The sequence below is a fragment of the Pyxicephalus adspersus genome, chromosome 3 (assembly GCF_032062135.1).
Source record: "Pyxicephalus adspersus chromosome 3, UCB_Pads_2.0, whole genome shotgun sequence".
Lineage (NCBI taxonomy): Eukaryota > Metazoa > Chordata > Amphibia > Anura > Pyxicephalidae > Pyxicephalus > Pyxicephalus adspersus.
The window spans coordinates 7,443,172-7,458,890 of NC_092860.1; the positions used below are offsets into that span (position 1 = coordinate 7,443,172).

At 41.6% G+C, this 15,719-nt stretch overlaps 1 protein-coding gene across 2 annotated transcripts in view; it reads right to left on the reverse strand.

Moving 5' to 3' along the window:
- The window catches only part of SLC39A11 (solute carrier family 39 member 11), a 197,809-nt gene extending 183,857 nt beyond the window's left edge, over nt 1-13,952 (reverse strand). For both annotated transcript variants that reach the window (XM_072403461.1, XM_072403460.1), the window contains exons 1-2: nt 13,835-13,952; nt 3,078-3,116 (exon numbers count right to left, since the gene is read on the reverse strand). In XM_072403461.1, coding sequence (XP_072259562.1) covers nt 3,078-3,116; nt 13,835-13,942 — 147 coding nt within the window. In that variant the 5' untranslated portion in view covers nt 13,943-13,952. The remainder of the gene's footprint in view (nt 1-3,077; nt 3,117-13,834) is intronic.
- Nucleotides 13,953-15,719: the final 1,767 nt, after the last annotated feature.

The following is a 15,719-nucleotide window of genomic DNA, read 5'->3' on the forward strand; positions in this document are numbered from 1 at the left end:
AAATACTTTACCATTGGTGAACCCTTGAAATAACTCGTAGATCTCAAGGAACACTATATATGAAATGCCCAATTCGTGATAAATTGCCCGGCGGTCAATTGGCTAAATGCCTCTTAGCTGGCCATAGGAAGAATGCCAACTTTACAGACACCCAAACTGCTAACTGGTGTCAGATAAACTGACCTGAGAGGTACAAATTTCTCATTGCTCAAAGAAGAATCACTGCTTTAGAGCATTACTCGTCACACATATACAGCTACATAACCCATTTAACAAACAATGCATAGCTATTTTTTAGAAACATTACAGAAGAAAAAGGTTGATTTCTAGGATACTTCTTATGTACAATCACTCAATATTCTACATAAGGTACAGTGTCTTCACTTTCTAAATTCAAGTCCACATTAAGGGTTGCTATCCTTCCCTACAGCTGGCAGGTAATTTCTCAAAACAGCTCACAGCAAGATAATTAAACCAATGTGCAACACAGCAAAAAAACACCCATCTAGCAATAAACTAAATTAAATCCCCTGTTGATTTATGTTATAGATGGACACTCATGATAAAGGACTCAAATATATCTGTAAATGGATAAACAGCGTTTAAGAACAGGTCAATTGTCCCTAATAGTGAAGATATTTAATGGCGGCAATATATTCAGCAGTGTAAAAGGTTAACAATGTACATCAGGTGCACAGACTGCTAATGACTGACATCTTAATGAGAAACCATCTTAATTTATAAGAGGTTGATCTGTACACTTTGTCCCAGCCTGGGAGAAGAATTGCGAGGTCCACAGAGAGTTATTTGTAACAAGATTGTAAACTGCAATAAACAATGATTACCACAAAGGCAACATTATAAATCTCAAGACCTAAATTATAAGATTTGTCCACTTTCGTTATAGTTGAACAGCTTTATTATCCTTTCTCTGAGATCACAATGAGGCTAACCAAAGACTTGCCAAGAGAACAAGCGTACCCATGCGGCTCCTGATGGCTGACACCTTGCCCATTGCTAAGCTGCCCACACTACAGCTGTTGGTTCTGGTTGGACATTTTTAACAGGCAGCAGTATATGGTGCTGAACAGCTCCCACTCCACTTCCACTCTCATTCATTGTCTATGGGTGGAATCTTACCCGAAGAAGCAGGAGACGCACCACAGCTTCACCTCCAGACTGAACATAGCTCAATGGTACGCCTATATCTCAGAGGTGGTATAGGAAATATAAGGATAGGTAAAGTACAGGTACACTTTAAAGTCAAACTGTGACAAGGGCAGATAGATTATTGGATTTACATTTGCTTTGCAAGCTTTCATTACCTATGTAGCTGCAGACATACTTTAGAGCCAAGTTTAGCATTCCATTTAAGTCTGATCTAACAAAAGGCGTGAACATGTTTACACTTCAGTTTCTTTACAAAGAAGATAATTAGCAAGCACCATTAAAAATGCAAAAAGTAGGGGAGCAAGTCAAATGTTTCCCCCATACCAGGATAGCCATGTTGCTCTCTTCATTCCCAGAGCATTAGGGGAGCAAAGAGACACTGGATATAAGTTGTTGAATGGGTCAGCATTAAACCTGACCAGTTACATTGCCTTGAATGTCCAAGTAAAAAATGACAACCCACTAAACTGCTATTCCAATGTGATTATGTAGCTCATCTAATAATCTATTGGTCTTCAAAGGGATACTTAAAGCAGAACAGTAAGAAAAAGATCACTGAAATATAAAATAACAAAACCAACAATTGCTGCAATATTCACTTTTGATACAGAGATTGCCCTGCAGTACTTATTTTAAACCACAAGATGTGCTCAATCTAATAGCCAAAATGATTTAACCCATTCTGAGCCCAGATTGTCCAGCACCTGCCCTAGCTTGTGACTAGGCAGTAAAGGCAGAAAAGTCAATGAACTCCTTTTTTCTGCCATTGTGCGGTCTTTTCAGCATTCTTTCTTTTAAAGCTTGTAAACTGGTGTCTTCTGCAGCTTCATCCTAACATACTCTGACCCACTGTGCAGTGACTGCAAAGGCTAGTTCCAAATCGAACTTAGGTACTTATACTGCATGTTACATAAAAATACACAGGATGATGTGTTATAGTAGTCATCATTAGTGTGTGAAAATTGCCATAAGTAGCAAGTATGCACAGCACCTTGTTGTAGGGCTCTGCAATGATGAGAGGTTTAGGAACCTGTCACTGCTGCATTTCTCTGAATGTTGCCATCTTTGACTCCATGGCATGCTTTTTCAGCCATTGGATAGCCACTAAATGATATAACTCTTACACGTACCTCAAATACATCACTCACATGCAGGCTGTACACATCATGGTGCATGCAGTGGCCATTCCTGTGCAGTGCAGTGTACACTGTAAAATGCCAATTATAGAACAGCTCCACACCACCTGTGCCACAACAGTAATGATGCCCCAATGGAAAAAAGAAGTCGCATTAGAAAAGGCCAGAGTGGATACCAGCAGTTGCCAATAGGCTGGGACAGAGCTAGATACATTTTTTCAAGGGAAGCAAAATATTTCTCATTTTCAGAAAGACAATGCAATATACATAACACAATTAACAGAACATAACTTGCTTAAAACCAAATTAAGTTTCAGAAAGCAGCCCCTCCGAATGCTCATGGGAAATTTCCAGCGTATACACTCTGCTGGGCAAATCCGTTCCATGGCGCACTTTGCATGCCAAACGAGGGACCCCCCAGTGTACCGTTTTGAGGAACAGCAGGGGAAAAAAAATGTTCACATCAAAATGTTTCTCTAAAATCTGAGCGAGGAGGATGTCATGAGGCATTTAAATCTCCTCTCCGAATCTCAGGGCTATAACATCGTTTTCTATTCTCCAATAATGGGAAGTCAACGACATTAGATATTAGGAAGAATGACAGAACAATGTGTGACAGAGAGCATTTCATAGTGAGCCTGCAGTGAAAGTTAAAACACAATGGACGCTCCGATTCATCACATGGAAGAAGAAAAAAAGTCAAGACAAAAGCACGTTATTATCTAACACTTCATTAGTATGGAGAAATTATACAAGAGTTAATACACTTACCCCAGCGGCAAACCCCAAGCTGCCATCTAAGACCCGTCTCTGTGAAGGGCAAAAGGAAAACAGATTTTATTTTTGCATGTTAAAATATTTATCTTACCACATTTACTACAATGTATAGGGGAAAACTATGGACCGTTCAACATTGTACTCTATTTACAAAAGTTTACAAACCAATGTCAACAGACAACCAACCACATAGAGAAGCAAACTTAAAGAAAAACAAAAAAATGTAATTTGTATTTTTTGTTACTGCCTACCTTTGTGTATCCCAGTTCCCCCTTACATTCTTCATAAAAGAAGAATGCAGGGGAGAGTGCAGAGGGATTGAAAATTTGCCTCATAAGGGGGTGTGAAGACCCAGGAACTCAACAAAGGCATGGTAGATGCTCAAAATGGGCATCACTGGTGTACAGACATGGGAACTGAGCACAGGGATGGCGGGAGACCGCTATAATAGGTAAAGAAGGTATGCAGGCCTGGGATCTTAGCACAGGGAAGGTGGGAGACCCCAATAATGGGCACAGGTGGTGTGCAGACCTCGGAACTCACCACAGGTAAGGTGGAAGATTTCTATAATGGGTAAAGAAGGTGTGTAGGCCCAGGATCTTAGCACAGGGAAGGTGGGAGACCCCTATAAAGGGTAAAGAAGGTATGCAGGCCCAGGAACTTAGCACAGGGATGTCGGGGGACCCCCATAATGGGCACAGAAGGTGTGCAGACCTGGGGACTCAACACAGGGATGATGGGAGACCCCCATATTGGTCAAAGGATGTGTGCAGACCTATGAACTCAATACTGGGATAGTGAGAGCTTCTTTTAACAGGTACAGCAGGTGTTTTAAAACAGGAAATCCCTACAAAGATGGTGGGAATGCCTTAAAGGGCATAGTAAGTGTATAGAGCAGGAAAACTATGTGCAGGGATGGAAGAAGCCCCTTTATTATAGATACAACAAGTGTAAAGACCCAGGAACATAGTGCAGAAATGATGGGAGCCCTTCATCATTTGACACAGCAGGTGTGCAAACCTGGGAACTCAGTGTAGGGATGGAAAAAGACCATTATATATTCAGCAGGTGCATAAACCTAAATAGGCACAGCAAAGAGATGGTGGGGTCTTCTCCTGAGGGACCAATAGAGTCCCCAAGAGATACAAGAGATGGTGAATTAAAAATATAGAATCTACCAAATGCTGAAGTGTCAATTCTTGGTAGACCGATTCAAGTTTCAGTCCATTGTCTGGTACAATATTGGTTTAAAAATGCAATGAATTGAGTCTGTGGTAGGAGCAGATAAAAGTGTTGCATGCAGATAAGGTCATTTTAAAAAAACTCATTTGACAAAAGATAGTCAAGTAGGAAGAAAATGTGACATGTGATAAAGCCTAAACACTACCAGGGCCTAAACTTTGAGCACTATCAACAGGCAAACACAATAAAAATGCAGTAGGAAAGGCCTTGAAGCTCAACTCTGTGCCGACTTATTGTGATGATTTTGAACAGTCAGAAAGCAATAGAACACTTTGTCATATGTCTTATAAGGATTTTTACTTGGGAGATGTTTTTTTACCTAGTGGTTGAAGTTGATGGACTTGATGGTCTTTTTTCAACCTAACCTACTATGTAACTATACAGTGTTACCTCGGTATAAGTCTGCTTTGAAATAAGTCCAACTTGGTATAAGTCCTGTTTGGACTAGAAAAATTTTGCATGGTATACAACCTTTTTTGGTAGAACTTGTATGGGCCAAAATACTGTGTGCTACCCTTTTTTACCTCTCTCGAGACAAAGCCACGAGCGTCAGCACGCTCTTGCTACCATTCAGTGAACAACCCGCGCTATAACTCTCTGTGAATTACATACCATCTCCTCCCTTCTCAGCACCATCCTGGTAGGCACTCGACTCTTCTCAGCAAGGTAAAGTGAGGTTAAATTTTCATTTATTTCATCTAATTGCTTTTGTATTTATGTACTTTAGTATTAAGCAGTGTTTAAATTAATTTATACAGCCCCATCAATGTATAACATGCTAATAACAATAGGATTTTTTTAATGGAAATGGATTAATCATTTTCCTTTTATTTCTTATGGGAAAATTTGTTTGGTATAAGTCCAAGGATCAGAAACGAATTAAGGACTTATACCAAGGTACCACTGTATATGAAATAATACCTCCCAAGGCTATATATGAAATTAAGTGCTCCCAAGGTGGAGGTTAGCTTTCAGTTCTACCAAACACCAGCCCACAAGACAGAAAAAATCATTTCTTACTTTTAGACACACAGGCAGTAATGAAATATTGACAAAAGTTTTAATAAAACCCAACTACTCCAGGTCCTGTCAGCTCTACTGCTGGCCAATCCAATGGGTTGTCAATTGGCATCGGGCTCCTAAACCTTCTTTAGTCCATTTATATTTCTGCCTATTGAAGAAATGATCTCTCACTTTCTTTTCGGTCTGACACTCACTAAAAATATAGAAACAATTCTTTACACACAGCAAGAAAGAGTTGAGTGTACCTTCTATACTCTATACACAAGACATTATATCTGCCTTCCAGTCTAAACCTTCAAACTTGCACAGCTTTCTATGCTCCTCTCCTGAACTGAAATACTCTTGATTTCACTGCTCACTGTGAGCCTCTCTCAATGGGCATTCAAAGCTGAAGCAATCAGATGGAGCTGCCTCATTTCCTAGCTGGAGGAAGTCCATGTTCATTTAGCCCCATCTTGACTGTCCCAGGCGCACCATTCTCATTTATAGGTTTAAAGTTTTTTCAGTCATTGAGGCTCTGCATCACATGTGGACATTTCCAAGACAGTCTGAGTTAGACAACCCCTGAACAAACTTTTTTGTTCAAGTGCCACCCAAAAAAAAAAAAAATGGTGCAGCACCGCCCCCCAATACTCGACCACCTAGGCGATTGAGAATGAATGGGAGCGCAAGCTCGGGCATGCGCAGAAGGAGCCCTTTCTTGGGGGAAAAAAATTTGGCAAGTTTTTTTTTCCATCCTACATCACCCAATCTCGCGCCTGGGTTGGGTGACATAGGATGAAGAACTATGGGAGAGTGAGTGGGTTCTGGCATCATGGCACCAAAAGGTTTCTTCCCCTAAGAGTGAAACCCAGCTGCCGGCGCATGCGCGCTCCAGGGCCCGTAAATTTAAATGTAGAGCATTGGTCCACAACCTTTTGGAGCTCACGAAATGCATGGACTGGAAAGCTGTGTCACTCAAAGAGGAAGAAAGTTCCCTACAAAGTGTCATCATGATGCCAGAACCCGCCCACCACCCTAAACCTGCGATGCATACAAGAGATGTGGTCCGCGGCTGTGACCGTTGTGCCCCCCCAAGTGGGGTCTTTTTCCTGACCCTGCCGGAGAGTACACCACCCCCTAATTCTCGACCACCTACGCGATCGATAATAAATGGGAGCACAAGCTCGGCCATGCACAGAAGGTCCCTTCGTGATGAAAAAAAAATTGCCGATCTCACACATGCGCAGTGAGATCGTCAAGTATTTATTTCCATCCTACGTCACCCGCCTGGGTTGGGTGACAAAGGATGAAGAACCCGGAAGTAGAGAGGAAGATGACATGCGGACGGATGCCGGGATGACGCTGGACCCGACAGCAGAGACCTCTGGATGGATTGGACTGCCCTGCAGGATTGATGGCAAGGGGATTTTTTTTTTTTGTTTTAGGCACTTTAGGGTTTAGTTCCTCTTTTAATATGACTTAGTAGTCCAACAGGTACAAAAATGAGTCCTTAAGCACTCAACCCCTTTTATTTCCAGCAATACAATACAATCTGTGTGAGCAGTGTTCTCCTCAGCCTCTTTTAGCTGGGCGCAGCGCCCGGCACTTTTCAGTACCTACATGGCTGTTTTTGGGTGGTTCATTAGGCGTAGGGTGTCACAATGCAGGGGCTACCACCCACCCACAGCTTTTTTTCCGCCCAGCTTAAAAAAAAAAAATTCTGGGTTGAACACTGGTGAGGGCATTTGTTTTGAAAGGTGTACCTGTTCTGCCAGCACAGACCACCGGAGAACCAAGCTAGATACATAGGGTTTCAGGAAGCAAAGATGAAAAGGCTCCTAAGCCAGGTCCTAAAGGCCAACATCACACCAGTAAAAATGATCTGTATGTCCTAACATGATTCTGAAACAATGTTAATCTGCCGGTCCACATTAAAAGGTGTTATAAATATATCTCAGCAGGGGGGATGCATTGGAGGGTTCTGATGATATGCAAGCACAGCCTGAATAAATAGTAGCGTTTATATGTCAGGTTTAGTTCCGCTTTAACTCCTAAATTAAAAACGTACTAATCAGAAGTAAAGTAATCACATGTGTCTTATCACGGTACATTTTCTCCCAGCATACAGACATATGAGGCAATTCCTAGAACAAAAGATTGAACATAAAGTGAGATAGCAGAGGTTTGCACAGCTTTAAATAAGCTGCATGTGATAATGTGGGCTCGCTAAGCTGCAAAGTCAGAATTAGGATTCGCTTTGCTAAAAGTGAAGGATTTGGCTGAATGTGAATATTGCTAAAAATGCCGGCTATCCAGTTCTATCCGGGATTCATGCCACTGCTAATCCCCTCTTCCTTTGCCGATTTGCAGCTACAGGGAGAAGCTATACCCCTTCCAAAATGTAACATGAATACCGGAAGCCTCAGATCTTGAAATAATGGTGCACCCTGGCAAGCTGAATGCCAGTCCTTAGAAATTCCAACCACCTGTCACACCTGGCTCCCCTGGCTCCCCAGAAGGGACACAAACTGACCATAAAATCAGCACTCTGGCATCTAAGGAATACAAATGCACAGCGTCAAAAGCTAAATACACCATTACAATACAATTACAGGATATATTTTATTGGCCGAAGGATTTGTATTTGTTCCCAATCGATTCCAATTTACAATTGTTCAGCATGGTGACCTGACTTTTCTCTGCTGTATTAATAGCAAGAAACTTACCTACCTCCACCACCTCCCTGCCCACAACCTAATGTTGCTGAGTAAAGACTGGTAAGTTCTTTTATAAAACAAAAACATCAAAAGGACTTATAAATAGGGGTTCCCATATAACCAGGTTGCAGACAAAACGGGAATAATCTGTACTGGTGCACTACGTCAAATGATCAAGCAGGTAGGCTGTAGCCTCTGTGTGTATTTGAAGGCTTCATTTATAATATATACTGGGGTCAAAGGTGCACATAAAGGAGCAAACCCATTGATTATATACAAAGCTGTCATTCATGATGGTTAAGGGTCTTGTGAGAACAATTCCCTCAGGAATATAAGGCTAAAGTCTCTATCTTTTTTTTACCTTTGTATTATGCAGACAGCTATGTTATCACCTTGCAGTTTATTTTTGTTTTATATGGAGCCATGTTTGTCTTTAAGCAAAACAACGTTTGCATACGTTAGCAAATGAGAAAATCCAACAGGTTGTATGCATGTTTGTATGTATGTATTGTACAGGACTACTGGGATGGGAGATATGTGTCTACATCATGTAGAGCAACAGTCACCAACCGGTTGTTGAAAAATTTGTTGGTCCGCGGCTCTGGCCGGTGCACCCCCTAGCGGGTCAGACCTGGGATGAGAGAGTGGGTGGGTTCTGGCATCATGACATTGGTATCTGTGACACTGCTCTCTCTTGGTTTGCTTCCTATCTGTCTGACCGCTCCTTTCAAGTTTCTTTCAATGGTAACTTCTCCTCACCCACTCTCCTCCCTGTTGGTGTTCCCCAAGGGTCAGTCCTTGGACCGGTTCTCTTTTCTCTGTACACGTCCTCTCTCGGTAGTCTCATATCCTCCTTTGGCTTGCAGTACCATCTCTATGCTAATGACACTCAAATTTATCTGTCCACTCCTGACCTGTCTCCCTCAGTCCTGGATAAGGTCTCATGCTGCCTGTCAGCCATCTCATCATGGATGTCTGACCGATTCCTGAAACTCAACCTGGATAAAACAGAACTCATCATCATCCCCCCCTCAAATTCCAAATCTCCCCCCTGACATATATCTAACTGTTAACAACACTGTTATTCGGCCCTCCCCTCAGGCACGCTGTCTTGGTGTCACCTTTGACTCGGCCCTCTCATTCACCCCCCATATTCAGAACATTTCCAGGTCCTGCCACTTTCACCTACGCAACATCTCCAAAATCCGCCCCTACCTGTCCCCTGCGACCACCAAACTCCTTGTACATGCTCTTATCATCTCCCGTCTGGACTACTGTAACATCCTCCTCTCTGGTATTCCACTAACCCGACTCTCTCCTCTACAATCTATCATGAATGCTGCAGCCAGACTCATTCATCCATCCCTCTGCTCCTCCTCCGCTGCATCTCTTTGTAGTTCTCTTCATTGGCTTCCATTTCACCTTAGAATCAAATTTAAGCTCCTGTGCTTTGCCTTCAAATCCCTACACAGTTATTGTCCCACTTACATCTCTGACATGGTTAAAAAATACTCCCGCTGCCGCTCTCTCCGCTCCTCCAATGACCTACTAATGACTTCCTCACTCATAACCTCATCACACGCACGAATACAAGACTTCTCTAGAGCTGCTCCAACTCTCTGGAATGGTCTCCTTGTACTATTCAGCTTGCTCCTACTTTCTGCTCATTTAAAAGAGCCCTCAAAACCCATTTTTTCAAACTTGCCTACCCGGCTTCTTCTGTCATTTGAAACCACCACTACTTCCCACCACTACATATCTCCCCTCCTATTGTGTGTGAAATTCCCTCACCTACTAGATTGTAAGCTCTTCGGGGCAGGGTCCTCTCCTCCTGTATCACTGTCTGTATTAGTCTGTCATTTGCAATCCCTATTTATTGTACAGCGCTGCGTAATATGTTGGCGCTATATAAATCCTGTTTATTATTAATAATAATAATAATAATCACTAAAGGGGAAGTTTCTTCCCCTTTGCGTGACACCCGGTACATCCAGTCTGGAGCCGGTAAATTTAGGTGTCCTCCGTTCCGAAAAGGTTGGCGAACAATGATGTAGAGCAGTGGTCCCCAACCTTTTGGAGCTCACTAAATGCATGGATTCTGGACCCCTCATTCATGAGGAGCTGTGTGTCACTCAAAGGGGAAGAAACCCCCCAGAGTGACATCATGATGCCAGAACCCGCCCACCTCCCTAAACCTGCGATGCATAAGGGAGACCTGGTCCGAAGCTCTGGTCGGGTTGCCCCCTCAAGCGGGGTCCTTAATCTGACCCTGCTGGGGGGTGCACCGGCCAGAGTCGTGGCCCACCTGTTAGACAGGCGCAGCCCACTAGGCGTTGGGGACCCTTAATGTAGAGCATAGACACTTTAAAACCAGGGTGTATGCTAGGAATAAGAGTCCAGGAGTAATGGAGGGCAACTCTAGGGTTTCCAGTGTTAGTTTACTTCAGGGCCCTGGACTCTGGTACACCCCTAGGTTAAGGCGACGGCAGACTGGAGGAAAAAGGAGTGTAATTGCAGTAGATAGGCTGCAAACAAGCCTGTGTGGGAGCAAACAAGCTAAGAAGCTGTGTTGTTTTTTTTTGTATGCCGTTGATGCTGATTTGATTCATAGACACTAAGGACTGTACTACAGAGGACTGTACAGAGAACTCTGTACTCACCTTGTTAAGCTGACATTTTTGTTTGGTTTTGATATATGCTGAAGAAAGCTATATTGTTTTATATTACAGTAAAGACACTTGTACTGTTAACAGACTTATCTGTATGCTTGCTGCAAGGGCCCCTCATATCACAGTATATATTACATTTTCTTACTCTAAATCATCACTTCGTCCGCTTCAGTATTCAGTATCAGCAGTGGAATTAACAGATCTCTCCTGCCAGACCTACATTCTCCTAAACCCCGGTGTCACCAACAGAATTAGTCTCCAATGTCAACAGAATTATTGTTCTGCCATCAAGTTCCCATTCGGCCTTGTCACTTTCCATCACAACAAAGGGAACATGAGATTTTTAGAGACAAATGGCATCTTTTCTGCAAAGCTCATGCACACTACAAAGCCCACCGAGCGCCAACTCCCAATCTCCCACTGACGGGAACATGAGCTGTGCTAGCACATAGCCAAAGACATCGACACGCCAACATGGAGAGCCCATGAAATTACAAACCATTTGCTGCAAAACATTTATTAGGCATCTCTGATGGGATCAAAATGCTCCTTTCTAAATCTCCTACATTGAAAGGACAAAGCAAAAAGATTAGTGCATGAAAAATGAATTGCCCAAGTCTTAATGGTTATATAATGCAGAAAATAAAGAAATGAGCAAGCGACTCGCTTAAAAAGCTTTTCAAAACAAGAACACTTGTCTCGTAAAGAGTGATGTATATTAGTGACAAAGTTTATGAGCTTAACAGTCTTTATGTACATATAGATATAAATATCAGACATTGTACATTATATATTCATCATGCTGTTGTTGAAAAATCTTCAATCATTACTTATTTTATTACCATCACCACTTCATTTTTCATGCTTTCTTTTGGGATTTTTCAACAAGGGCAAGTAAGTAAATACCACAACTTATAATTTCATTTTATTAAGGCTATTCAATATACATGTAGTACAAGACTTATATCATTATACTTATATTCTATATATGTATTAGCATTTATAAATACACTGTTTTTCTGGTGTGATATTTTAAAATCACCTATGATATGATGAATATAGAATGTACAATCTCTGATATTTATATCTATATGTACATACAGACCATTAAGCTTGTTAATTATCAATATCCCTGAAGAAGCCTGTTCGTGACGAAACGTGTCAGATTTCATACGGCAAAATACGGTCCTCATTCTTTCCTTGTATAACCTTTGTTATTAGGAGCTCGTATGTATAGTTTATGTCACCCTTATTCCTGTGAATTGTTAAACAGGCCTGGGGTTCACGTTTGACATTTGAATGTTTGTAATTATGTATTGATCTAACATGAAAAAATACATAATTAGGATTTGAATCAAATTCGTAAGCCGCAAACCACTTTTCTTTCCTTTAACACTATTTCTTTTAGGAACTTAATTGGTAATTAGTCCAAATCTACGTTCTGACTCTATGTACCTAAAAAAAAAAAAAAAAAAGCAAATTTGTGATATTGATGAAAAGAGCTAGATGTTTAAAGCTAATATCAATCAAGTGTTAGATTCTGTCAATAGAAATGAAGGACGTGCTATTTCATAGCCAAAGAGGGGCCTGGTTTTGAAGTAAACTTGTATACGGACCTGCATGGCACTTTAATTTTAGATTAACATATTCAAATAAATAGGCTGACTTATTGTAATAAACATTAATGCGGAACTAAACTTTTACTGAAATTCCATTTTAAAAAAAGGCCCAAGGAGGGTTCTATTGCAAAAAGAGACAAGCAATACTGCAAGAAGAGTTCTTTTCTGCCTGATCACTGTCTAAATCTGTCAAAAGCTGAGCTACACATTGTCCGGATACCCGGCACGTCTTGGCTTTGCTGCGATTGCTGGAGCCGATATCATCCAGGCCTGGCCAATGACCGATTATGGAATGTGGAAAAGTATAATGAAAAAGATGGCGGCTCTCAGGATAAAATGGGGAAGAATAGGGTTTAGTTCCGCTTTAACCTGTGACATAAAAGCATGGCCTTGATTATTTATGTTCACAAAAATTGGAGCGAATAGGAGAAAATATATATAGTCTTAAAAAAAAAAAAAAAAAAAAGAAATGAGCAAATGACATTTTTCAAGTTTCATTATATACCTTTCATGTGAACTTCCAAAAGTTAAAGAATTAAAATCCAGAAAGGGGGCAGCCAGGGACAGTCAGGCTGGGATGGATGATGATGGACATCCTGCAGCCAGGGAATAAAGCGGACTCTGTATGACAAGCCGTGGATTCTAACACACATTGGGCATGATTTATTAAAGCTCTCCAAGGCTGGAGAGGATACACTTTCATCAGTAAAGCTGGGTGATCCAGCAAACATAGAACGGATTTTCTAAAAGTCATTTGCTTTTTGCAAATATTTTCAATGTTGGACCAGATCCATTCCACATTTAGTGGATCACCCAGGTTCACTGAAGAAAATGTATACTCTCCAGCCTTGGGGAGCTTTAAATCAGGCCCATTCTGAGAGGCTCGCAGTGTGCAGTAGCATCCGAATAAGCAGTCCAGAAAAGGAACTGACACAATTGTGCAAGACTGAAGGGAAGGCTGGGGTTCCAGCCTGGAGCGTCGGTCAGGTTGTAATCTCTACATGGATAATAAGGTAAACTTTTTACGTTTATAACATCACTACATTGACATCAGCAATGTTCTATAGCTGCTGTGCATTGTTATGGTAACAAATCAGTGAAACTATTAAGCAGTGGTAAAGAAAAATATATCAGTGTTCTCTCTAGTCCCTTTAAGCCGGGCACACCACCCAGCACTTTTCAGCAACCACCCGGCTGTTTTTGAGTGGTTACTGAAAAGTTGGCTCACAATACAGGGTCTGCTACCTGCCTAAAGCTTCTTCCCACCCAGCTTATAAAAATTTCTGGGGAGAACACTGTATATAGAAATGTGATCAGCAACCCAAGTCCTATCAATCCATTTCTTCTGCTCACATATCTTCGAGTTCATATAAACAGACCCATGCCTACAAGGTCAGGAACATTTTATCCCAAGATGTAGTTTAAGGCAATAAATGAATCACAAGCAATAAAGGAAGATAATACCTATAAGTGTTTTTCTTATTTTCGATTCCACTCACCTGACCTGTGGAGAATACAAAGACCAAAGCCGACCCAGCCGCCGTCAGCCCCCATGTGAACAAAGTCCCAAGGAGGGACTGCACAACCGGACTGTATCCTTCAATCATCCTGCGGCTTCCTGCAAAACACAAACAGACTTATTTATTTACCTGAAACTGATAAAACTGCAGTAGCTTCAGACAACAGTATCAGGAATTATTATTATACAGTATTTATATAGCGCTGACATATTACGCAGAGCTGTACAAAGTCTACAGTCATGTCACTAATTGTCCCTCAAAGGGGCTCACAATCTAATATCCCTACTATAGACATATACATGCATACATATACATACAAAATATACATATACATACAAAATACAGTCTAAAGACAATTTTAGGAGGGAAGTCAATTACCTTAACTGCATGTGTTTGGAATGTGGGAGGAAACCGAAGCACCCGGAGGAAACAAACACAGGGAGAACCTGCAAACTCCATGCAGATAGAGTCCTGACTGAGATTTGAACCTGGGAACCAGAGCTGCAAGAGCGCTAGCCATCCAACCAACTGTGCAATTTTTTAAAAGTTTATGCAAAAATAAAAAATTGCAGACATGCACTTTGTTTTTCTTGCTGCAGGTAAAAAAAAACATTTATTTATTTTACCAGAAACCCAATGAGCTCCTATGTTTGTGTAATAAGCTGGAGTGGCGGAGGTGTACTGTAGTCCATCAAGGCAAAACTGGGCAGGGCTGACAACACTGATTGGGATTTCAGAGCAGCAGGGGCAGTGTTGTCAGCCCTGCCCAGTTTTGCCTTGATGGACTACAGTACACCCCTGCCACTCCACATTTCTATAACATGAGAGAAAGCAGTTTTGGAACAGACAGAACGGACAATGCTGCTTAGGATTTTAGTGCAGCAAATGAAGAGTTGTCAACTCAAACAGAAACTTGTCAGCTCACTAGATTTCTAGCAGACTGACATTTTATAATTGGAGGAAACCTGCAATGTGCAGACTGATTTATTTTTTATTATTTTGCCCAGACATACATTTTAATATCATTAATATTTGCGAGCAACTGTATTCATAAAAATGTAAGATACTGTGCACAACGACGACTCTGCATAGAAACAAAAACTTTCTGCCTAATTTGTGAGTCGATTTGCTGGCCATGAGCTGTAACCACAGCCACTAATTGGATACAGAGCTAAATCAGTTAGTTTTTTTTTTTTTAATAAAGGGCGCAGTAATATTTCAGTATAAGCAACAACAACATTTCCTTAGGCACGTATGGATTCTGGAAACGACGACTGAAAAAAAAAAAAAAAATGGAACCTATCAAAATTTTACTAGGAAAAGCGTAGGCACAGCAATGCTTACGGAATGGCTGCAGTGCAATGCCTTGGCAGAGCTGCCTATCCAAGGCTATGTACACACGTCAGATGGGGATTGCTTTAACCCGAGTTGGGGTTCTCTCAGGCGAGATCCTACAGAGGTTGTCCAACGTCGTTCAAAGATCCATCCTGACAGGCGTTGAATGACAGTAATACAAGTGAAGTGGGGAGGGCGCAGCGGGGTGCCGATCGCTCGTTGTCCCCCCTCCTCTCTCCATAGAACAGAACGGCGCTGTATGTACAGAGCTCATTCGTCCATCTTTCAGCTGTTTGTCGCTGGTAATGATCATGAAAGATCGCTCGTTCCTTGTGCTCCTTTCTACTGGTGGCAACACAAATGACAAATGTTGGTGCGAAAGGTTTCTATTGATTTAAATGGCACCCCAAATGCACCACACATTCAAATGTGCAGTAGGCACAACGTCTGGTGAATGCATTGCAAAGAATTTGGGCAACCCATTCAAATAAAAGCACTGCCCCAATGCAATAAATGACAACAACAAAAA